The sequence below is a fragment of the Dioscorea cayenensis genome, chromosome 18 (assembly GCF_009730915.1).
Source record: "Dioscorea cayenensis subsp. rotundata cultivar TDr96_F1 chromosome 18, TDr96_F1_v2_PseudoChromosome.rev07_lg8_w22 25.fasta, whole genome shotgun sequence".
Classification (NCBI taxonomy): domain Eukaryota; kingdom Viridiplantae; phylum Streptophyta; class Magnoliopsida; order Dioscoreales; family Dioscoreaceae; genus Dioscorea; species Dioscorea cayenensis.
In genome coordinates this window covers 13183066-13208623 of record NC_052488.1, presented here as the reverse complement: position 1 = coordinate 13208623, position 25558 = coordinate 13183066, and the positions used below count along the sequence as shown (strand labels likewise).

Sequence of the window (25558 nt, the reverse complement as noted above, 5' to 3'; positions counted from 1 at the left end):
ATTGCCACCATGATGCCAAAAGAAATTCCTAGCAATCTTATTAATAGCAGAGAGAATCGATTCAGGGATAGGATACACTGAAAGATAATAATTGGGAAGTGAAAGAAGCGACGAGTTAATAAGAATGGCTTTGGCAGCTTTAGAAAGATTAGAATGCTTCCAACGACAACACGAGCGTTGGATGTTATCTACCATGGAATCAAAGACAGAAGCATCCAGCTTCTTAGGAGAGATGAGAACCCCCAAGTATTTAAAAGGGAACTGAGCTGAATTAATATTGAGTATAGAGCAAATGCTCTTTTGGACATGCTTATTAAACCAGGAGGGGAAATATATAGCTGACTTGGACTTGTTAAGGTGCTGCCTAGAAAAGTGACCAAACAATTCAAGACAAAAAATAATATTACGGGCCGCAGATCTGGAAGCACGAGTAATAAGGACCAGGTTGTCAGCGTACATAAGGTGGTTAAAGTTGGATCTAATGAGATTATTGAAACCAGGAATAAGATTTCTATGAAGAGCAGAATTAAGTAACATTAATAAGTTTTGGGTAACAAGAATAAACAGATAAGAAGAAATAGGATCTCCTTGACGGACTCCTTGGGAGGAGGAAATCCAAGAAGAGGGGCGACCATTAATCAGAATGGAAAAAGTGCTAGACTCAAGACAGGTTTTAATCCAAGAAATCCAACGATTAGGAAAATTCATTTTGGCAAGGGTGGCAAGAATTGCACTCCAACTAATGGTATCATATGCTTTTCAAAGTCAATTTTGACATTCATCCTAGAGGGGTCATTAATCGAATGCTCAATGGAATAGGCAACCTCTTGCAAAGCAATAATGTTATTGAAGGGACTACGACCTGCTACAAAGCCCAATTGCTGTTGACCAATCAAAGATGGGAGAACAGACAAAAGGCGATTAGCAAGCAGCTTAGAGATAATCTTATAGCAAACATTACAAAGGAAGATAGGGCGAAAATCAGAAACCAGGGAAGGATTATCTTTCTTAGGAATGAGGGCAACGAAGGTCTTACCCCAAGAGTTTGGCATAACAGAATTGGTGAAGAAATAATTAACTGCAGAGACCAAACTATCACCAATGTCATTCCAAAAAAAACTTATAGAATTCAGCATTAAAACCATCTGGACCAGGGTACTTACCAGAAGGAAGATTAACCACAACCTGATAAATCTCCTCCCGAGTAACCTCCTTGGTAAGAATACAACCCTCAGCATCGGTTAAGGAAGGAAGATCGACCGACAGGGAATCAAGAGTATTGAAAAAGTTGCTATCACAGGTGTTAGACCAAAGATTAGAATAAAACTGAGTAAAAGCAAGCTCAATATCAGTGAACTCACTAACAACATTTCCATTAAAATCAGTTACTTGAGAAATAGAATTAAAATGAGACTAAATACGGACTGAGTTATGAAAGAAAGCAGTATTATGATCACCATCATGCAACCAAAGAAGATGAGCACGTTGTGCCCAACGCAGAGAGTTATGTCTGTGAAGGGAAGCAAACCTGGAATACTGTCTAGAAAGCTCCGTAGCAACCACAGAGTCAGAAACCTCCCTTGATTCCAGATCAGTGATAACAGATTCATTGTGCTTAATATCAGAATCGAGGGGGGGGGTGAGACCAAGTCGTTTCCAACTCAAAATGTTCCTGCGAGTTCGAGAAATCAGATGTGAAAAAATATGCATAGGGTTACCGTTAGGAGAGAAGGACCAAGCTTCTCTAACAGCTTCTAGGCAACCAATGTGATCCAACCAGTAGTTTTCAAAATGAAACACTTTATAAAAATTAGGATTATGCGAAGACATAGTAAGTAAAAGGGGAGCATGATCAGAAAAAATTCTAGGCAGGTGTTTAAGGGAGTAGGAAGGGAACTTATCCATCCAAATGGTATTGACTAAGCCACGATCAAGCCTGGCCCAGCGACGAGCAGCGCCATGTTGGTTATTACACCAAGTGAAAACAGGGCCGCTAAAGCTGAGATCCACCAGATTAGTATTATTAATAAAATTATGAAAGTATCTAGCTTTGCGAGAATAATAAGAAAAAGTACCGCCCTTATGTTCGTTGCGAGTAACAATCGAGTTGAAATCACCAACAACGAGCCATGGGAATCTGAGGTTGGAAATACAGGTAAGCTCCTGCCATAATGAACACTGCGCTCGAAAACGGTGAGAATTATAGATTACAGAAATAATAATATGATTGATACTATCAAGAGATATAATAAGATGTAAAGCCCGTCGGGAAGCAGCAATAGGAGTGACATGACCAATTCGAGAATTCCAGAGGGTGATAATACCACCAGAGTAACCATCAGCTAAAATGGCAGCCCAATCCCAGGATTTAGGAACAAGGGTACCAAAACGGTTGAGATGGACCTCGTCGGCTCGCGATTCAACAAGACAAACGAGAAAGGAATTGTGCTTTTTAGCGAGATTAAGAACACGATTAGAGGTTTCCCGCATTGAGATACCTCTGCAATTCCAACATAAAATATTAATACCAATCATAAAAATAAGAGGGGATCGGTAACAAGGAAGAGTAACTCCCTGAAGAAAGGTGAGAAGAGAAGAAGATCAGAGACCGGATCCATCCTGATCCAGTCTACCTTTCTTCTGGATTAAAGCTCCAACATGTGAACTTTTCCTGATGAGGGTATCGCGACGGACTTCCGCCTGAAATTGATCAAGGGTCATCATGTCATCAGCTATAACATCATCAGCGACTTCATCATCAGACATGGCATCATCCTCATTATCAGGATCTTCATCCTCACCATCACTGTTATCTTCCGATTCATCACCAAGCAGGGCCCCTGAAACACTATCAACAACTAGTTGGTGAAGAGGGGAAGGATGGACAAGAGGAGGATGAGATAGATTTGAGACGGAGGTTCGAACAACTGGGGGAGGAGAGGTTGACGAAGGATGAAATTTTGGACGATTCTGTAAACAAGGGATTTCAGTAGGGGTAGAGGAAGAAGTGTTTGGGTTACTGATGTGATTTTTGGGGAAGGATAGAGACAGAGAAAAGGTCTGCGGGTCTGCAGTGTTCTCGGGAGGTGGATTAGCCAAAACTGGGTCTAGGGATTCCGGGTTAGCAGCTATAAGCAAAGGAGCTGAGCGTTGGAACTCGGAGTGAGAGACAGGGGGTCTCGAAAAGCCACCTTGAGCACCACCCCTGACAGAAGCTCTCACGAAAGCAGAGGGAGTGGGCGTCTTGTCAACATCAGAACAGGGAAGCTCAACGGGTGGATTAGGCGGTGCAAGCGAATCATCTATTGCCATTCCCTCCGTATTAATATATTCAACATGGAAGGCACGGCGACCAAGGGACCCACCCTTGCCACGCCCTCGCCGAGCACCACGTGTCCCACCAATCGACTCACCACGAGAAGCAATGGGGCTAGGTGTCTCAGTTGCTGCCACGTCACGATTCGTGTGACCAGCATGAGGGTCGATCCCACGACCGCCGACGCGGCCACGCCAACGAGAGACAAGCAGCCAAGGCCCAAATTCAGAGTCAACAGTAAGCGAATCATCTTGTGGAATACTCATGTCCATATCACCGGCATCAGCAACAGCAGGTTGAGACGGGCTGACAGCCATCCTTTGGGGGGACCGAAGGGGTGGAGAAGCTCGTTCAGACCCGGTCACCGGCACCTGGGAACAAGAGTTAGAGCCATGTCCAATGACAACGCACGAATAACAGAACGTCGGTAATCTCTCATAGAGAACAACAACGAAAATTCGATGATTATCATCACCAAGACAGAACCCACGAGAAAGGGGTTTAGAGATGTCTATCTCGACGCACACCCTCGCAAACTTAGAACGAGTAAGATTAAGAGTAAGTTCATCAATCTTTATCAGGGTACCAAGATGCCCAGCAATGGTTTCAAGAGATTCGCCATCCCAAAACTCAACCGGTAAGTTATGTAACTGAACCCAGACGGCAGCAGAGGAGAGTTTAGCAAACGCCGGCTCAAAGAACGGTTGCCACTGAGCTAACTGAAGGATTAATCCGTTAAGAGACCAAGGTCCCTCAGTGAGGATGTTCTTCATTGTATCGTGGGAAGGACATCTAATGAGAAGAAAACCATTTGGGAGATCGGAGATCAACACATTACCATATTTCGCCCATTTGTCCATCAGAGCTGCTTTCACTTGGTCAAATGGGGGTGGCTTACCAAAAAAATTTCCAAACAGTGAGTTTTGAAATTTCGAGTGAGCACGGGAAATGGCATCACCATCAAGCTTAACGAAATCAGTGGAGGAATCTTTAAGCTTAGCAATGATTTGGGGATTATGGAGGGGTGAAAGGTCAGGCACACGATCAGAAGCAGAAGCAACTTGAGCCCAGGACTTCGAAGGTGGATTCGATACAGGGGGAGGCGCATTCTGCCCCCCACTTGCCATGGCAAGGGGAGGAAGAGGGAGAAGGTCAAGCGACAAGGTTAAGAGAGCAGGAAGAGGGATTGTTCTACATATTTTACCAAACTTACACTTTTACCCATCCACTAAAGGTGACTACCACTGGGCGTTCCTCTCCTCATCTCCTCCATATAAGGCTTCATTCCCAAATGAACCATAATTATCTCGTTCTATCTCTATTTTATTTCTTAACAATGATTTTTATATAGTTACTGCATACTATAAACAAAAGGAAAAACACATAATAAACATACATGAATCCAAACATTCATATTAATCCGAGGTTAACACACAACAAGCAGTAACACATCCCATTCCCATTGCATAGTGATTGAACAAATTAAATACATCTCTCAATTTTATAATTCCTTGCCAAAACCAGATCTTAATCCAAGCATATATATTATATATATATATATATATATGATTAAAACTAAGAATGATGAGCTGGTGGAGATGGTGCTGCTGCTGGAGTTGGTTTATGATGATGAGTAGGAGTAGGAGTAGGAGTAAGAGTATGAGTATGAGTAGTAGCAGGAGTAGGAGCAGGAGCAGGAGGAGGAGCAACTTGAGCACTGGGATTTGAGAAGAGAATATCAGCAATAATTTGATTAGCAGCATCAGTTGGGTGGTAACCGTCCCAAAATACATAGTCTTTCCTATTGCTGCAAAGCTTTGTGTTTGGCAAGCAAAGCCCTCCAAGAGTGTTGTCCACATTGCAGCATGATGTGTTACCAATCTTAAACCCTGTCATTTACTTGTTATTACATTAAACAAAAAAAAAATAAAAATAAAAATAAACACAAACATTATATACATATATATATGCATGCATTTTTCTAAATAATGTTCTTGTACTAATACCATATTTTCCGGGGTTCTCGATGAGATCTAAGACAATAGAATACGAGTCGGCGAAGGAGAAGTGGCTGCCGGAGAGTTGGGAGTCAAGAGAAGTGAGAAGCTTTTGAACACGGCTGTTGAACAGCTTCACATATTGATTAACAAGTGTTAAACACTCTCCATTTCTGGACTTCACTCTCTGAGATGGTATGCAACCCAATGGTCCTAATCCATCGAATACAATCTTCCGAGCTCCTAGACCATATAGTCTCTTCCCATACAAAATCATGCAAATTTTAACATGTTAATTTAATTACCACTTCAATTAATATATCCAACCAAAATTTCATTATATATATATGTATGTATGTTTATATGCAATTATTAGCTTTTATAGAGACACACCCTTCTGCAAGTGATACATATTGTATATAATTAATTAAGTAAAAAAATTTTAATACCTTGAATTGTCCATCAAGAGTGGAGATCAAGAGGTCAAGGTACTCATCATGGGTCAATTGGCTATCTGCCAAGAACGGCTGCAAGTAGTTGTTAACATAATCATTGCTACCTGTTAATAATTAAACAAAGTTAATTTATCACCTTATATATATAATTTTAAGATGTTATTATATATATAAATTCATAAATTAATTATACCCATTCCAATGAAATAAACAGCCAGATTACTGAGCTTTTCGGCAGCTGTGTCTCCAATTTTAGCAGCAATTGCAACCTTGGTCTTCTCAAAACAAGTTATTTGATCATCAAAAGAAAGTTTCTGGAGCTGCACGTACCAAATCATATAAAAAAAAATCATTTAAATTAAGTACTCTTGTATACATATAATATACTACAATTAAATCAAGAAGACGAATATATATATATATATACACATACAAAGTAAGCTCCAGTCTCATTAAGAATGCCTGCTCCGCCTGATGCATAGTTGATTCCATGAAGGATAGCATCATCTTTCATAGATAGAGATAGATAAGGTGGTGGAGACTCAATCCCAAGCTTTGAGGCTGCATCGATATATTACCAATCAAACATATATGTGTATATATTACACGTTAATTTATGAGATTTCATGCATGCATTAATTAACAATTTCATAAATGTATGGGGCACATATATATAGAATTTTTATTTATTTATTTATTTTTATTACTTTTTTTTGTGCGTGTACATGCAACTAGAGCAATGTTTTTTATTGCTTAAAATTCTTAAAAACAAAGTAAAGTTCTATGTATCATCAAAATACTAAAGGGAGAAACTCAACCAGTTAATATATTACACTAGAAGCCGGAAGCTTAGTTGGATTTTAAATGTGCCTTAATGTGTGATTTATCTTTAATTGTCCAAAGATGTTTTCAATATATATGCATATTTTTATTTCAAATTTAATTGGTTTTTTATATTATAAAAAAGAATAAAATTTTGAGAGAATTTTTTTTTGGATAAATCACTTTAATTAAAATATAAGAGAAATAAGTACAGGTAAAACGGGGAGTACAAATAAGACAAGAAAGATTAAGGGAAAAAGTTATAAGAGATATTGTTTGAAAATATATTTTGATAACATTTAATATCTCAACCAATTAAATCTTATCAATTCAAGGAAATAAACATCCATTTACAACTCGTAAAATATATGACATAAAAAATGAGATAGATTTATGTATATTACAAAAGAATAGGTGTAGACAAAGGATATATTGCTAAAACAGAATTGTATAATTTTTTTTAAAAATATTTGCAATGTTTGTAAAATCTTATCAAGAGAGCCAAAGAAGTATTTAATTAAATATAAATACAAATTTTATTAAAATAATTATAAATATGAAATATATGCAAATAATACGTGCAAGTATACACAAGAGGTCACCTATCATGATACTACTCTTTAGAAAAATACACACAATATCACTTATCTTAGCACTACTATACTCCGGCAAATAATACAGGATGTCATCTATCTTAGTGCTATTTGTTGATGAAAAAACAAAGAGAGAAAAAGAGGTATGTATAACTTACATATTATGTCTCCTATAGTTCTGCCATTAGTGAATCTTCCCGTTGGCTTTCCACCTTCATAATCAATCCCATACCAAAGATAATTAGACTTTGCAAGAGAATAAGGCAGGTAATTGTTATTCCCTACATCTGTCAATGAATCTCCAAACACAAAGGTCACTGGTTTTTCTTCTACTAATATGAAGTTTGGCAAATGAATTCTTGCATCAATGCAAGTACTCATAATACACATAATAACACTCATCACAATAACACTCATAGTTATCCTTCTCTCCTCATGCAAAGCCATTAAAGCCCTACTTAATTCTCAAAAACACTTGCATGCATGTGTTTGATGATCAATAATATGATGTTATATATATGTTGGGCGGTGAGAAGTCATGCCTAGCTATTTGTTTCAAGTTTCTTTGGTTTTGGTGATTTAGGGGGGAAGATGTAAAGGTGGTTGTGGTTGTTGATGAAATTTATCAGGTGGTTTGGTTAACTGACACTTTTAGTGCAGCAGAAGAGTAAAAAGTTGTTTTAAGAAATTTGTGCTCAAACCTAGAAAATATGTTAGGAAAGAAATGTATTGATATGAAGATTTATTTAGTTTGATCATGGTTGTTTGGTGGAGTGGAGTAGAGGAAAATTAATCGTTGCTACAAGAAACTTACTGGCAAAACTAGTCAAAGAACATTAATTAATTGACAATCCGCAACTGTCAAAAGTTGGTTCCATTATTATTATTATTATTATTATTTATTTATTTATTTATTTATTTATTTATTTATTTATTTATATTCCTTTTATCTTGATGGAACCTGATAAAGGTTAAGAAAAATGAAGTTGTGTGTTGTGTGTGTATTTATATGAATATTTTCTTAGTTAGAAAAAATGTAAAAGATTAAGAATTAAAAATTGACAGTGTGTTCCACGCAGAAAAAGTAAATAAAATTGCAATAAAAAATAATACTACATAACCGTATTGATAATCGAAATCTTAAGTATTATTTTTGAGTTGAGATTTGATATATTTTAGTTTTTTTTTTTAAAAAAAAGAGTGACATCATACATGGAAATAATGAACTAACAAAATTGAGTAATCATTTGAAATTAACACAAAATTTAAATTAATTAACAACCACCTTTACATTAGAAGAACAGCAACTCTTTCACTTACCATGAAAGATTGAAGCATTAACTCTTTCTCACAATATTGATTAAGGCGAAATAAATAATTAACATAAAATTTTTCCAAATTTTAGTATCAGCTGAATAAAATTATTCTTTTATTTTTCAGCTATATATATTATGGTTTGGAGAGTGAAAATTAATATAAATATATAAAGCGCAAAAAAATTAATTTATAAGAATAGCTAAATTAGAATGCATTATAATTAAATATAATAAATGAACGAGAAAGTTACTTAAAAATGACTCGGCTCTTCACTTGTAATTGGAAAACTACAAAATTTTTATTTAAATTATTTAAAAGTAATTTTTTTTTATATATGGGCATATGATATATATCTCTGGACTAAGAAGAGGAAAATTTTAAAAAAAAAGTAAAAATAAAAATACAAGTTTTTTTTAGGAGTTGTTTGGTTAGCCATAAATCGATGTAAGTAGGTGTGATGTAAAAAGTTTTACATGTGAAACTTTTTTTTTGTGTTTCGTTTGATGTAAAAGTAACTTTTACTTGTGAAAAGTTTTACACTAGACCCCCATTTTATAGTATTTTAACTCATATCAACTTTTGTTGTGAGTTAAAATACTGTAAAACATTGTTTACAGTAACCTCACCACACTCCCTACTCCAAAAGCAAAGAACCACATCTTTCAGACCTCACCATCAGGGGATGACCTCCACCATTGATGATGCCCTCCACTCCCTACAGTATCTCTCTTTCTCTCGCTCTTTCTCCATCGATCGACGAAAAGCCTTGTGAACATCGATTAGAGAAGCCCTATGATCGATTTCAGTTATTGGAGTGAATATCTTAATTTCTTAATTTTGATAAATTCACCGTTTGAGGTACTCATTTTGATTAATCAGCTGGTGTGGGCGAAGAGATATGCAGATAAACCTTGACAACGTGTCCTCCGTTTCCTCTTAAATTATTCAATCTCATGTTTCTGTAGGAATGGACAATCATATAGAAGTGGGGTTAGCTAACTGCTGTCATAATTTTGATAGATTCACTGTTTAAGCTACTTGATATTCATCAACATTTGGTGTGAGTGGAGAGACAGACAGTGATGAACCTGAAATACTCATATAAGTTCTCAGATCTCATGCTGTTAGTAGGAATTCAATGAATATATTGAGCCGAACTGCAGATGAGGTAAACTTAATCTCTTCTTTTTAAAATCTTAATAGATTCCTCACTAGTTGAGCTACTCAATGTTAAGTTTTGAGTGAAAAGAGAAGCAGATGAACCTCAAATAGTTTTTCATATTTTCCATACAAGTTGTCGAATTTTATGTCTTTTGTTGAGATTATTATTGATCTTAATAGTTTGTGTTGAAACTTCAGTTACTAATAAACTATTTAACCTCATGTTTAATAATGTAGGAGGTAAGAGAAAAGGATAAACAATTTTAACAGTTTGTCATTTTCTCTGACATTGCCCATTGCCTTTGCTGTTAGTCCCAAAAAAAGGGGCCTTTTGCATTTTTCTGTTATCTTTGACTGTGGACAAGTATAAGCATTTTAGGTATTTCAATTTTGTTCTCATAGGATTATTTTATTTATTTTTCTCTATTAATGTGAAATTTAGGGTTCAGTTATCAAATGTAAAGAAAGAATATATGGGTAAGCTAAGATTTTGCATTACTTTTGTATAATTTCCTTGATTTATGTGATAGTTATGATAGATTGAGTTTTGGTATATTGATTTTTTTTCCTTGTTTTATGTACTTGTTTAATATCTAAAGACCATGTTGCATGAGATATGTGAAATTTAGGGTTCAGTTATCATTGTTTCCTTAAGTCAACCATGATAGTTATGTGGGCTTACTATATATATATATATATATATATCAATTAATGAATGTGGGTCTGATAGAAGCCAAAATTAGTGGGAAACCAACGATGGAGGATGTAAAACAATTGACACTGTGAATGAGTTCTATGAGCCACAGAAGATGACAAGTCAAACACTAGTATACTACATGACATCCTTGTTAGCTCAACACGTTACATTGAGGCATACAAACAAATATTAGATCAATATGGAAATACATGTTGCATTTAGGTACTTTGAGAACATCAACAAATCATTTTTTTTCTACTTTTGGAACCTGCAAGTAGGTTGCAATAATGAAGAAGATAAGAAATACAAAAGAAAACTTTGATATTATTAGCAATTGACATGCATGCTAAACCAGAAAATGTTGATAAGGTTTATTAATGGAAATACGTGTCAAATTTACTTCTTTGTTTCTCTGATATTTTTAAACGTTATTTATTTATTTATACTTGTCTTACATATTGACTACCACAACATGACTTATATATGGATACAAATTTTGAAGATCAATATGCAGCAGTCGCCTCCATTGTGTTTGTTAGTATTTTAGCTTTAATGTGGTATATAGAGGAAGAAGACTAAATTTACCATGAGAGCCTTACTACAGTAGGGATGAACAACGCAAAAATTATATTTCAAGAATTATACATAGCTCTGATGTGGCTAACATATCAATGCTAAGAATGAGACAAGCATTATTTTTTTTGGATTATTTGATATATTAAAGACGAAAGAATTATTATTCAACACTTTACATGTAAGTGTTAAAGACCAAATGGCCATTTTCCTTCACGTTGTTGGACATAATGTGAGAAATAGAGTCGTTGGAATAAATTTTTTATGATATGTAGAAACCGTTAGCCGATATTTTCACCATGTGTTACATGCTATTGGACAATGAGGGGCGGGCTATGGGTGTGTAAATTATGCAATTATATAAGCATGCAAGTATATATGCACTTAATACTACAATTGGTCTGTGATACCGCAAGTGTAATACCTCATGGGTGAACACGAGGGTCTTATTTCCCCAGGAATGGTGAGAGGCTCCTATTACTTTCTTTTCACTTAATCAATAGCCTAATCATTTATGCTCTTTCTTTAGTTTACTTGTACAACACTATTAAACAATACAATTGGAGATGTCATTAAACACACTTAGAAGGAGTTGAGACTATGTACTATAGTTATCTTGATTATTAATTATGATAGGCGTTAAGTGTCAATTGTGTTCTAGGTTGAACCGGGGGAATTTTAAGGCCTACTATTCCTAATAAGCAATGGCGTGTAAGTCTAAATCACTGAGAACTTCAGATGGAATTTCTTCCACCCAGCCTCCTATGTTTGCCTCAAGTGTATCAATCTCACGAGAAAAGACCAATCAAACCCTAAGCCTAAGGGGCAATCAATCCCTAATCTGGAAACCTAGCTATGCCTAACCTCTTAGAACATGCATAGATCTATCATGGCATGGGCGTCATCAACATGAGGGCATATCCTCCTCATCCACATCAACATTAATAAGCAATAAGAACATGTAATGTTTACAAAAACTAGAACAATTTATATTAGTCAATCAAGATTTATAAATAAAAACCGAGGGACCTAGATAGACAATTCCCCTTGAATTAGGTTCTTATGGATCATAACAACTAAAGCATCAAAGCACAAGAGAACCATAAAACCAAAATAAAGAATAAATAAGATTTAAATGTATTCCTAGACTAACTCCTCCAATTGTTCTCCAAAGGTTGGGGATTAGAGGATCCCAAGATTGTCCGGATGATGTGTGTCACTCACGCCCCTTTGATGATGATCTTTGAAGATGTTTGTCACGCGCGATCCTCTCCGATGATGCTCGTTGATGTTCTCTTGAGAAATCCACTAGAATCCATTGGAATATGGGAAAAACACCATCTCCTGTGACCCAGATCTCCAAAAATCCGGCCGTCCTAGCTTCTTTGGTAAAAGAGACTCCCCGAATTTAGAGAATACTGGAGTATTTATAGTAATCGGCTCCTCCATAGCCTCACCATGGGTGTTGTGATGCCCGTTGTGAGTAAGTTGTTGCTTTTGCTCCAAGTCACATCCTGGCACGGTCTTTGGGCATTATGTGTCTTGACAATGGTCATTATGGACTTCACAACGCCCATTGTGAGGCCGTTGTGGCTTCTTTGTTGCTCTCGGTAAGTTCATTCTACCACGGCTTGATCATGGCAGTAGTACGTTTAGACAACAGGTGTGATGAGTTTCCATAACGCTCATTGTGAGTCATGGCACAGCCTTGATTCAGCAACTTGCTTCATTTTACTTCAAAACACCCTCGAATTGGCTTCTTTCTTCCTTAAACAGAGATAAGGGTCATTGTGAAAAAAAAGAATGAAATGTCATATTAATGAGGTGCTAAACAAGTAGAATTTCATGCTAAATTTAGTGTAAATGATATAGAAAATATGGTTACTTTAGCACTTATCAAATATCCCCACACTTAAGTGTTTACTTGCCCTTAAGCAAATAAAACTGATGAACATAGAATACATGATAAATACTTGAACTTAGGTAACTAGGTATTGAGTTTCAGTAGTATGAGGGAACAATCAAACACCAGGTAGAATGATTATTCCTCTAAAGAGTAGTCCACTCTACGGCGAAAAGCACTTTCCAAAGTGTTGTTCTCCTAGTCCACTATCTTATAGTCTAGATCGTGTAAAGAAACTTTTTGGGGTTTTATTCAGTCTCACTCTTTTCACAAAAAATTTGTATATGAATGATTACCCTTTCTCTCTTTTCTCTCTCTTTTTTTCCATATAGTTAGTAACATTCACACTTCTCAGGAGGTAACCCTCTCTTTCACTAGGGCATACACTTCGTATCCAACTTGTTGGGAGCAACTACGCACTACAAAGGAGGTACCTCTTTCTATTGTACATCTATCTTAACCTAGAGAAATAAAGTAAGTATTGATAGTGTCCCATTATAAAACATCACTCACTAGACAAACATAAGATACAAGGTGTACTTAAGTGAAACACAAGGTAAGGTAAAGACACGCAGAGCAGTCAAACTCTCGAGAGGGAATAAAAGAGTTTCTAATTTAGCATATCATGTCCCTAGACCAAAGAAACTCAAACAAGTAAGTGATATGCCTTAAATGATCAACACTAACGTGTGTATAAGGTACAAGCACTCCAAAAGAAAAAATTTTACAAGATAGATAACATAGTAACATAATATAGTATAGTACAAAATTCTTGATAAAATGCAAAGAAAAAGCAAACATATACTCCCTCCCCACATTTAAAGATGTACATTGTGCCCAATGAAAGCATGCATGCACAAGTGTAGTGCTATAAAAAAAGAAAAGAAATTAAAGAGTGTATGGTTACTAGTACTCCCCTGATTTCTTAGTTTGGCCGACCAAGATGATGAAGTTACCCTTGTCCAAGCAATAAATTATGCAGGCCAGAACAGCACCCGATCACCTCAAACCCTGATGAGACATAAATAAGGTAGTTAAATACAAAGCAAACAAAACTATATACTATTGTAAAATAAAATCCGCTAAGATTAGAATGTACAGAAGTAGCAAGGTAAGTTTTCCTTGCTGTAATAAAGTATACAATGTATTAAAATATAAAAGTACAAAAGTGGTACATGAAAATCAAAAAGATGGAACCCGACAGGGGAAGTCTGGTGTTGTTTATGATTGATGAAGTATTGGTGGTGTCGGTGAAACTGGAGGAGACTTCGGCGCCACTGGAACTGTAAAAGTGGGTGATGTAGGCACCGGAGTGGTCAAGGGGTCTTGACGTTGCAGATGTGCTAGGATCTGTCGTAGTAGATCCTCGATCCTTACTTGACCTTCCTCGAGACTAGTCAGGCACTCTTCAAGAGCTGATGAACCTAATGTAGTCAGTGCGGTAGTCATAGGAGGAGGAGGAGCAGGAGTGGCAATAATAGCAAGGTGTGTCCCATTGCTCAATCATGAGCATGGCCTGGAGCGTGGTGACTCTGAGCAGCTGCATGCCCCCTACATGCCGCATACATAAACAACAGTCGATCAAACCCAGGCCCCGTGCAAGTTTGGTAATGTAGAGACCAAGAAATATGGTCACTATGTGGGGGTCTTGTGCTTGATGATGTAGCTAGTAAGCAAGGGCATGGTCGATGTGAATCGGCTCCCGAGCTACCATGCTCTACAAGAAGTACTAGTCATGGAGGTTCACGACCCCCGTGCTATCTCCTCTCCTAGTTAACATCTGAGATAGGATGGCGTGGAGGTACTTGATAGCAGGATGTCCTAGGGCAGACTCCTTTGAGGTCCTACAGACGTATTTCTCATGGCCTCGAAATGTTTGGGTCCAGACCTGATCAGTGCTCAGGTGGATCGGCATACCAACATGGAGCTGGGAGTATGACTTGATGCGAGTGTACTCCACGTCGACAAGTCCATCGTTACCCAGAACTCTGTATACAACATCAAGTACTCCACCCTGAACATCTGGAAGTTCATAGTCTTATGGTGGCTGAGGCTGATAATCATCCTATCTAGCTCAAACTAACTCATCACCTCTAGTGTCAGTTCTTAGAAAGTCGGCTCTCAAATGCCAAAGAATTGCTCCTAGCATAGAAATTAGGTCTCGTACCTCATTGGTAAGACCAATCCTCTTTAGAGTCTGCAAGTAAATGACCCTACCTTCAACAAACCTTTGATCAATGAGCCTCCTATAGCGGACTCTGTGCTCGGAATCCCTGAACCGCGGTACTGATGGCGAAAAAGACTCTTCGATCTTCTTTTTCTTCATCTTGGTCTCTACCTATGGACCAGTGGTAGTTCTTTTCTGACCTATAACTTGTAATTCAGAAAGAATACGAAAAATCAATCAATAGAGTATGAAAAATACAACGCAAGAAGGGACGATGGATACACAACGGGTACATCACGGCCATTATATGACCATAACGATCTCACAACGCCCATTACCAAGGTCGTGATGACTCTCTGGATGATAATAATAGATACATAACGGCCTGTTGTGTAACTCAGTAGCTTAGTTGTATACTGTGCTAATGCCACCATGGGCGCACAATGCCCATGGTGCATCCATTGTGTTATAGAGTAGATCAACGACCAGCTGACAACGATCTTCCTCCCATTGCCAGGTGTTGCTGAGGTGAGATGAGCTGGAAAAAAATCTCATAATGGCCTCACAACGGGCGGACAACACCATTGTTGATCATCTATCACCTTGTTCAGTGTTTGAACATAACGGTTATCACAACGACCATTATGATTCCCAACCATGGTGAAAAATTTCTATATATTGGTGTATTTCAATGGAAATTTACATAAAAACATTCACCAAGCATCATTAAACAATTTCATACCATTTAAACATTATAAAATCGCGATTTAAAAGGGTTGGAAGGGTTCTTACGAGTTTGGCCGAAAAGAAAGAGTTTTTCTGTGGTGAAAATCAAGTAGATGTGGTGCTAAATCGAGCAGAGACAAGACCAAGCTCCTCAAAATCAGTAAACAAAGATCAGGGAAGGTTCTCTAGTGAAGTGGCAGAGAGGAAAGTGAGTTTTGAGTGAGAATGGCCAATAGTCGGCCGTCAGCGTCCCTATATCTCCTCATAACGAGGTTAACAACTACCAAGAAATGGTCGTTGTTTATTTGATCAGTTTCTTCGAGGCAACACGACTGTTATAAGCTCATTATGGGGATGTCATCAACTCAGCTAGGGGTCAAAAATTTCTAGGTGTTGGCAACGGCTATTCTAGGGTTGGTGGTGCTCACCACGTACATACAACGGGCGTGGTGAGGCCATACCAGACCTCTAGAAAACCCAAAGTCATGGCACACTCTACGGAATGGCCGTGATAAGTTACCATGGCAGTCACAATGGGTGTTGTAAGCCCATTAAAGATTCACTCAATTTTTCTAAAAAAGTATGACTCTCTGCCTGGGCATTACAATGGGTACAACGGCTTTACCACACATGTTATGATGCTCGCAGTGAAAAACTAAAGATTTTCCCTTTTTAAAGAGGCATGGAAACAATTCCTGCTGATATTACTAGATTCCCCAATCTTGTTTTGCTCATAAAATTTAGTGGGGGTGAGCCAATTTCACACTTTCATATTAATTACCACTTTATGTATTTTATTAACTAATGAATAATATTGAAAACTAAGAGTAAATGAACTAAAGCCTAGAAAACTACTTGGGTTGCCTCCCAAGAAGCGCTTGTTTTACGTCACAAGCATGACATACTTGTTCTTACCTAAAGATGACTTTAGGTCTCTTGGAACATGTAGCAGAGCCTTTGCTTCATTACTTGTTTTTATAGTACTGGAGTTTGTTACCTCAATAGTGTGTTCCTCTTTTGGTTGTAGCTTCTTCCACACCTTTTTTGTCGATGCAGCTCTCACATTACTTCCTCTATTATTCCTCTAATGTCGTGGCTTTGCAAGTTGTATCTGTCCTTCCCCAAGCTGCTGCTTCACATATTCGCGAGTAGGGTTCACAATGAATACATCCTTCACAAAATCATACATAGAAAGGTCAGGCTCATGTGTAAAATAACATTCATCGTCTTGGTCTAGTGAATGCTTCATGGAACTTGGGAGTTGGTACATCACTTCGTCATCTCCCACGTTCAATATTATCTTTCCATCTCTCCAATTGATAAGGGGCTTGGATGTATTTAGGAAGGGTCGTCCAAGAATGAGTAGGGTCTTTGCATCCTCATCTATATCAAGAATTACAAAGTCTACGGGGAAGACAAGTTTTTCAATAGTTACAAGCACATCTTCCACAATTCCCCGTGGTCTCCTTACTGACCTACTGGCTAACTACAAGGTCATTCTTATAGGCTTCAGCTCTCCCAATCCGAGTTTCATGTATATAGTATATGGCATTACGTTTGTGCTAGCTCCAGAATCGGTGAGTGCATTTTCTTCCCCGCCATCACCTAACAAACATGGGATCACAAAGCTTCCAGGATCTCTCAACTTTATTGACATCTTTTTATCCATAATGGAGGAACAATTCCTGTTGAGAGCCACTGTGTCAACCTCTTCCAACTTCCTCTTATTGGTAAGCAAGTCTTTCAAAAATTTGGTATACTTTGACATTTGGGACAATGCTTCCACTATGGGAATGTTTATATGGAGTTGCTTGAAGATGATTATGAATTTGTTAAACTTCACATCCTCCTTATCAGCTTTCAGCTTGGAAGGGTAAGGAACTTGGGTTTTGTATTCTTGAACTGTGGGTCGAGCTAGTGATGACTCTTTTGGTTCTTCCTTAACTGCTTCCTCTTCCTCCTCTATGGATTCCTGTGAAGAACTAGGGACTTCCCGTACGGTTGCCCTCTCTATCATGACAATAGGACCCTGAGCCTTGATGGTCTTACCACTACAAAGTGAGATAGCCTTAAGCTGCTTCCTTGGGTCTGCTTCAGTATTGCTTGGGAGGCTTCCTTGAGGTCTTTTAGTACTAGCTCTTTCCAACTGTCCAAATTGATTTTCCTAGTTCTTGATTGATACTTGAATGTTTCGTAATGTCATACCAAACTCGTCCATTAGCAGTTCATTACCAGTCATATACTTGGCCAAAATATCTTCTTTGGAGATCTACCTTTTTGGCTGTAGTTGTTGGGATTGGTATTGGTAGTTTTATTCTCGAGGAGACCTCTACTGCTGACCTTGACTTTATGAAAAGTTAGGATGGTTTCTCCACCCCTGGTTGTAGGTGCTGCTATACGGATTATTTTGGTTCCTCTGACCTTCTCCGATATAGTCAACCTGTTCCATAGGAGCTACTGCTGAACTTACAATAGGGGACTGAGATGCTCCATGCCCTCCTCCACAAGTTTCACAAAACCAAATGGCCATGGAATTCAAGATGGCACCCTGACCATTGCTCATGAGTAGATTTAGCTTTCATGTGAGCACATCTAGTTTCACCGCCAAAGCGGTATCCGCGTCTATCTCATACAGCCCGACCATCTTTGGCTGTCTCCCTCTTGAACTCTAGTGTGATTCATTGTTTACCATATCTTCGAATAATTGTTCTTCTTCTTCAGGATACATGTTACTCAGAGATCCTCCTGCTGCGGCATCAATGATTTGTGATGAGTTCAATTTATATCATGTTTTCTTGCCCTTAATTCATGCTTTTGCTTGTCGTTTGGCACATCTTTGTATACATTTGGTGCTATTATGGGTATGTTTGTTAATGATACAAGAATTGGGGAGCTCAAATCAATTAGGAGTGAATCTGGTTACCAAATGAGAGAAGATGGAAGAAATGCTAAGTGTTCAAGCTCAGCATTGGCATTTTCATTCATTTTTATTCTTTTTCCTGCCTTAAGCTTATATTGATCAATCTTATAGGTTATTGGCACGATTGCATGACCAGTGGAAATACATCTTCTCTATTGGCAAATCCTGATCTAGAAATTAAGAGGAATTTTTGAAGAAGAATTAGACATATTAACTTGATTGCAACAGTGTCAGTGGAGATAAGTGTGGAAGTCGGTCAAGAAGAAGATATGGCCGGGAAAGAACAACATAGTATTTTAGATTTTGCCCGACCAAACTTAGAGGGAGTGGGGTCTAGTATTGTTTGCCCACCAATTGCTGCGAACAATTTCGAATTGAAACCTAATTTTATTTAGATGGTACACAAATGTATCAGTTCGATGGATTTCAAGATGAAGACCCATATGTGCATTTGAGGAGTTTCCTTGAGATTTTTAATACTTTTAAGGCAAATAATATCTCTAAGGAGGCTGTTCACCTTCGACTCTTTCCATTCACATTGTGAGGAAGGGCCAGACATTGGCTAAATTCCTTGCCGCAACGGTCATTAACAACATGGAAGCAAACCTCAGAAATCTTTATCACAAGATATTTTCCTCCAGCAAAGATCACTATGTTGAGGAATGACATCTCATCCTTTATGCAGCTAGAGTCTGAATCTTTGTATGATGCTTGGGAAAGATACAAGGAAATCCTGAGAAAATGCCCACCTCATGGGATTATGGAATGGATGTGAATCCAGATTTTTTATAATGGGCTGAACATCTCCACCAAGCAAATGCTCGATGCAACCTAAGGGGATCATTGTGTAACAAGAAACCAAGTGCGGCATACACTTTAATTGAAGAAATGGCAAAAAATGCCTACTAATGGAGTTTTGAGAGGAGAAAACCGGTCAAGGCAGCTAGAATTTACCAAGTGGATGTTGTCACCACATTGGCTACGCAAGTTGAAGCCATTATGAAGTGATTAGATTCAATACAATTGATCACCTCAGTTAGTGGTCGTCTGGAGATAGTTGGGTTCCTTCATGTGAGGCTGGTAGCTCTGCCGATATGGGTACGGGATAATTTGAACAGGTGGCTTTTGTCATGCAGAATCGCCGATTCTAGAATAACTCGTACAACAACACTTACAATGCGGGGTGGAGAAATCACCCCAACTTCTCTTGGAGCCAACTGGGACAAAGGCAAGGACCACAACAACAAAATATAGCCCCTTCACAAAGCACACATACACCACCCTCCTCGTCTTCCTCAAATTTAAACTCAATTGCTGAACTTACCAGGTTGTTGGGCCAATTTATCAAGAGTACAGACATCGTATTTTGACTCATGAAGAGATGATTAGGAACACAAATGCCATAATGCGGAATTTAGAGCATCATATGACTCAAATGTCCAAATTGATTGAGGAAAGGCTTCTAGGGTCATTCCCTAGCAACACAAAGGTCAACCTAAAAGAGTCTCTTAAGGGTGTTTCATTGAGGAATGGGAAGCAACTCCCAAATTTTGTTGGGAGTGAGACCGAGAGGGTGATTGTGGAACAAAATGGCACTGTTGATCTTAAAGCCCCAACTGATATAGAAAAAAGACAATAGAACAGGGTAAGGAGAAGAGTGCTCCACCCGTGTATCAACCAAAGCTCCCCTACCCTGTAAAGGTGAAAAATGATCAATAAGTTGAGCAATATAAGAAATTCCTCAACATGTTTAAGACTTTACACATCAATGTTCCATTCATTGAAGCTCTTGCTTAGATGCCGAGATATGCTAAGTTTTTGAAGGAACTTCTCACAAACAAGAGGAAATTGGAAGATGTATCCTCTATAACACTTAGTGAGGAATGTTCAGCATTGATCACCAACTTGCTCCCTAAGAAGGAAAAAGATCCCAACGGATTCATCATCCCTTGCACAATTGGTGGGCTAACTGATGAAAAGACTCTTGCTGATTTGGGAGCAAGCATAAATCTCATGCCCTACAAAATTTTTCAAAAGCTTGGGCTTGGGAAGCCAAAGGCCACTCCTATGACTTTACAGCTAGCTGATAGATCCATCAAACAACCACGTGGGATTATCAAAGATGTGTTAGTGAAGATGGACAAGTTTACTTTTCCCGTGGATTTTGTCATTTTGATGTTGATGACAAGGTGGAGGTGCCGCTAATTCTGGGCATATCATTCTTGGCCACGTCCAAAGCTATCATTGATGTCAAGGATGGTTGAATGGCACTCCGAGTGGGGGAAGATGAAGTGATATTTAAACTCTATGATACTTGTTATTATGTGGATGCTATTGATGATTTAGTTTCTGATTATGTGCAGGATATGTTTATGAAAGACGAGTTATCTGAGCTACTTGAAGATAACCCTCTTGAGAATGAGGTCATGGAAGAGGGTGTAGGGGAATTACAATGTCTCGAAGTTGTGAGGGTGGAGGTAACCGTACCCCCCAAGCCACCAATGAAGAAAATTCCCGAGCAACTCGATAGTGGGGAAAAAATGACCACAAAAAAGAAAAAGCCACCCATCTCACCACCCGCTCCTAATCGACCAAATTAGTGGACCTTTGGTGAGATCAATTTAATCAATTCATTGTTACCATATTCATGCATATGCATTTCTGGTGGTGATGCGGGGTCTCGATGTCATGAGCCTCCTTGAGTGCACAATACGTCAAGCTAGTGACGTTAAACAAGCGCTTCTTCGGAGGCAACCCAAGTTGTTGCGTTGGATCTTTGTTGTTCATGTCTTCTTTTGTTGTTGTTTTTTCTTTTGTTTGATTTTCTTTGTCACCACCTTTGCTACGGTTTATCTTATTGTTGGACTCTCTGCGTGTGTTTATGTATTTTTGTTGGAGTTGAGTTTTTTACTTATTGATCTCATGTGTTTTGTTCGCTTGATTTTGAGAAGGAGAACTCTTGCCCTAGAATTTTTTAGGACAAGCATGGGCAGAGCGCGCTCTTGCTTGTCCTAATGATTTTCACTAGTTTCTATTTTTGAAGCTGTTTTAGGGCAAGCACGGGATGAACACAAACGTGCCAAGAGGCCAAGCATAGACACCGTGCATTTAGTACAATCGTGTCCTTCTTCTTTGAGGTTTTTGGGCTTTTTCTTGAGAGAATCATGGGAAGGGACACGCCTTTAACACGATCGTGTTTGCCTCGAATTCAAACCCTAGCCATGTGTCTTGTGCGTGCTCAGTCATGACTGTTCGGCTTCCACCATTCTACTTTAAAACCTAACCACCGGTTGCGCCTCTTCATCCTATTTCTCGGCAATTCATTTAGTTTTCTTCAACTGTTGGGTTTCACGAGTTCTATCTTGTTTCTTGCCGGATTTTTTTAATGCATTCAAAAGTCGTTTTACTCGTCAACTCCGGTAAGTCTTTTGCATTACTTTTGGTTTCATTTGGAGGTTTTCCATCATCCTTCTTTTTGTTCTTCGAATGTCTTGGTTTCCCATGATCAATGCTTGAGTTTGCTATCAGAATTTTCGCAAGATTTTTGGTGTTGATACTTTGCATCTCCCTACGGGGAAGATGACTGTTTCAGGACACGATCATGTTCTGAACCTTAGCACAATCATGTCCCCTCATTTGTGACGGTGAAGGGAGTGGTGCATAGTCATTTCCTCTGATAGGACACGCTTTTCATGTGCCTTGCATGATCGTGCTTCATATGTTTCCCTATGTTTCTTGTACTGATTGCACTCCTCTCTTTTACAGGTAATGCCAAGAAAACACACTTCAGTCGAGCTTTCCAAGCGACCCCGAGTGGAGGCATCCACACCTGACACTGATTACACACCTAAGTTTCACACTCTGACGCATCAGGAGCGCTACACTCCTCTATCACGTCACCGTTTTGGTGAGTCATGGGAGATTGATTGGGATGTTCTCCGTTAGGTGGGACTCGAGGAGGAGGTTCAGAGATTACTAAGTGTAGGGGCATGGTGGCATTTATTCCAGATCACAGATAACACCTACGAGCAGTCGAGGTGTTAACCACTTTCGAGTTGTCATGTGGCATCGTCGCATTCCATCGAGCCGATTTCATACAGTTTCAAGTCTTCGGTGCACTACAATGGATGAGCCTGAAGGAGTTCTCAGTCCAACTGGGACTATATGATGCGGAGTTCACCCGAACTCCTGCCTATGATGAGTTATAGATTTCTCAGGCGGCTGGGGATTCTGTGGTGGAGGCCTAGCGATGACTGAGCGCTACACCTATTTATAACCCTCGTCGGACCAAGGCCACCACACTTCGCTCTCTGCCACTTTGGTACATTCATTATATCCTCAGTCACACTCTCACTGGACGCAGCGACAACACCTGGGTAGTCAGTCATCGTGATTTCGACTTCTAACTGAGCATGGTTGATGGATTTTATCTACACTTAGGCTATGAGGTGGCAGTGTCTGTGCACTATTTTTGGAACTTGAAGTTTTTAGCATTCTAGTATTGTGAAAACTCAAACTACTTGTAAAACTTTCAAATTCTAGAGCACCAGAGGTCTTGCACTTTCTCCACTTGGTTATAATGTTCTATTTTGATTGAGGACAAGCATAAGCTTAAGTGTGGGGAATTTGATGAGTTTATAATGTCCATATACTTCATATCATTTTGTACACTCAATCGGCATTTATTAGAACCATATTGTGCAATTCGATGCTAAATAGAGTGTGTTTTGCATTAAGAAGCTTAGGGTAACGCTTCAAGACGAGAAAAAGCCAAATAAAGCATTTCAAACCTAAAATGAGGAAGTTGAAGCTCTCTCAACATCATTCGAACAAGGATAATGTAAACTGGGTGGCTTACCAGCAGCTTATGGTCAACCTTATGGCCGTAAATAGATTCCAGAGAACCTTGTGGGCATGCTTATGCCCTTAAGACGGATTCAAAGCCAATTCAGAGGACTTTACAGGTAAGGCTTACGCCCATAAGGATGCTCGTAAGGACCATCCAGAGGAGTTTATGACCATAGCATAAGCCCATAAGAGTAGTTGCAAGGAGCAACAAAGTGAAGTTTACGGTCTAGCGCTTACAGCCGTAAGCTAAATTGTAACAAAAACAGAGGACTTTACTTATGATCGTAAGTGGTCCCTAAGACTCGCAACTATCTTTTCCAGCTCTCTTATAGCCACATCCTTACGCCCATAAGCAGTCGGGTATAAATAGACCTGATGAGGATTTTTAGGGCATCCAATTCTTTCCTTTTGCGCGATTCTTAGAGGTGAAGTTAGAGAAAATAAGAGGCAAATCTCAGCACCTAAGGATTAATTTCAAGAGGGATTTGGCTCAACATTAAAGGGGATTAAAGATAGTAGCCGTCAAGCTCACCTTGGCGGCGAGCGTGAAAGCTTCTCAAGGGTTTCTTTGACGATTCTTCATCAGCAACATTCATGGATTTCATATTTCCTCCTATTATTTGTATCTTTGATGTTTTCCCTCCATTAATGGAGGGCTAATTTATAGATGTATGGGTGTAGTTAAACTCTAGGGTTTACTTCTTTGACAGTGGTTGTTAGATCTTTAATTCATTACATTGTTCTCTTAATTGCAATCATATCTATTTAAATCTAATTGCGTGTTTGAATGCTTGGCTACTAACAAGACAAAAGCCTTACTTATCATGTTTGATGTGCTATGTGACTAGTAGGAATACCCACCTGCATAGACATGCCGTAATAGAGAAAATTGTGAGTATTCCTAGATATAGGGTACTTTGGAGACTCCATCTCCATCAATTCTCTAGAGTGAGTTATTGGCAACCTCCGTATTTTTTGCAATCATATGAAGTGGATTTTAGGAGAAATTGCATTTCTATTCTGTATTCATATTAGAAGTAATCTCTCTTTGGGAGATTATCTACTTAAGATATTGTCATTAGCTCACAGTAAGGTCTCATAGAGTGTTAATGCGATTGTATGGATGTCTATATCAACTCTGCACCTATTTAGTTACTCTTTACCTGAGAAATCGGGGTTTAGTATAAGTCTAAAAACCTCTTAGTTCAAATAAGATTGCATACTTAGACAACCTTTGTCCTGTACTTCATAACCTTAGACGGATACTATGCCTGGATATCACTTTTTATCTTGACTTCTCTCCTATTATTTTCTATATTTTCCTATTCTTGCTTACTCTTGTTCATATACACATCATTCAATCATTGAGGCTATTTTTTGGGTTTAGAGTCATTACTAGTACTCACTTTCTTCCTTGTGGACTGACACTCTGCTTTTATGCACACTTTATTACGTGATTAGCAAATACGCTTGCATCCCACTTCAGAGAGCATTACCAAATGTTCAAAGGAGTTGATCTGTGGAAGTGTAAACATCAACAATCCTTATCTTGCCAAACTACATTAAAATTTTGGACTCCAAATCATCAAATAACTAACACACAAATCCTATTGCATCAGCCTTTTGTCCAGAAAGATAACGCTCTGTGATAGCATGCATTGAAATACAATACAACAGATCAATCTTGTATGCCAATCCCCCACATTAGAAAAGTCCTCCTAGAAAGCCGGATTATGATAAGTATTATGACTCAGAATCCTAGTTAACAAGGACATAACATAGCTAAGAAATGACTACAAAAAGCTTGAACTATGAATTTCGCAAGGAATGTCTTTCTATAACTTTTAGAAAGTAAAGTTTCAGTAACTAAATGAACCAATAAAAGATTAATGGAATGCATAGAAGTGAATACCGAAACTTCAGTACTAAGTTATCACATCCAATTAAATTAAAAATAAAGAAAAAATCAAACTAAATAAATATATGCATCAAACAATCATTAGATCTCAATCAGAAAAAGGAATTATTAAAAAAAATCAAAAGTAGAGACAGATCCATACGAT

The 25558-nt window shown here is 38.3% G+C and overlaps 2 protein-coding genes and 1 non-coding gene across 3 annotated transcripts; all 3 read right to left on the bottom strand.

Annotated features, from left to right (window-relative positions):
* Positions 1-4709: 4709 nt before the first annotated feature.
* LOC120282385 (GDSL esterase/lipase At5g37690) lies at positions 4710-7652 on the bottom strand. The gene is made up of 6 exons (XM_039289189.1): positions 7342-7652; positions 6202-6329; positions 5962-6088; positions 5763-5872; positions 5323-5572; positions 4710-5205 (listed from the first exon to the last, which is right to left on the bottom strand). Exons 1-6 carry the CDS (start codon positions 7628-7630, stop codon positions 4892-4894), a joined length of 1218 nt encoding a protein of 405 aa, XP_039145123.1. The 5' UTR covers positions 7631-7652; the 3' UTR covers positions 4710-4891.
* A 9159-nt stretch (positions 7653-16811) lies between these two features.
* Positions 16812-18290, bottom strand: LOC120282798. The gene is made up of 3 exons (XM_039289644.1): positions 18168-18290; positions 17283-17873; positions 16812-17213 (listed from the first exon to the last, which is right to left on the bottom strand). The coding sequence occupies exons 1-3, from the start codon at positions 18288-18290 to the stop codon at positions 16812-16814; spliced, it is 1116 nt and encodes a 371-aa protein (XP_039145578.1).
* Positions 18291-19299: 1009 nt separating this feature from the next.
* On the bottom strand, positions 19300-19406 carry LOC120283096. The gene has a single exon (XR_005543097.1). It is a non-coding gene; the product is annotated as a small nucleolar RNA R71 (small nucleolar RNA).
* Between the last annotated feature and the right edge of the window lie 6152 nt (positions 19407-25558).

Excerpts from the sequence above, each read along its gene's own strand:
- LOC120282385 (XM_039289189.1), bottom strand. The coding sequence starts at position 7,630 with ATGGCTTTGCATGAGGAGAGAAGGATAACTATGAGTGTTATTGTGATG. Across the intron at positions 6,089-6,201 it reads ATGAGACTGGAGCTTACTTT|CTCCAGAAACTTTCTTTTGA; the intron begins GTATGTGTATAT and ends TGGTACGTGCAG. Across the intron at positions 5,573-5,762 it reads CTCTTGATGGACAATTCAAG|AGACTATATGGTCTAGGAGC; the intron begins GTATTAAAATTT and ends TTGTATGGGAAG.
- LOC120282798 (XM_039289644.1), bottom strand. The coding sequence starts at position 18,290 with ATGAGCAATGGTCAGGGTGCCATCTTGAATTCCATGGCCATTTGGTTT. Across the intron at positions 17,874-18,167 it reads CAGTAGCTCCTATGGAACAG|TTGGAAAGAGCTAGTACTAA; the intron begins GTTGACTATATC and ends CAATTTGGACAG. Across the intron at positions 17,214-17,282 it reads ATTCTGGAGCTAGCACAAAC|TTAGCCAGTAGGTCAGTAAG; the intron begins GTAATGCCATAT and ends ATGACCTTGTAG.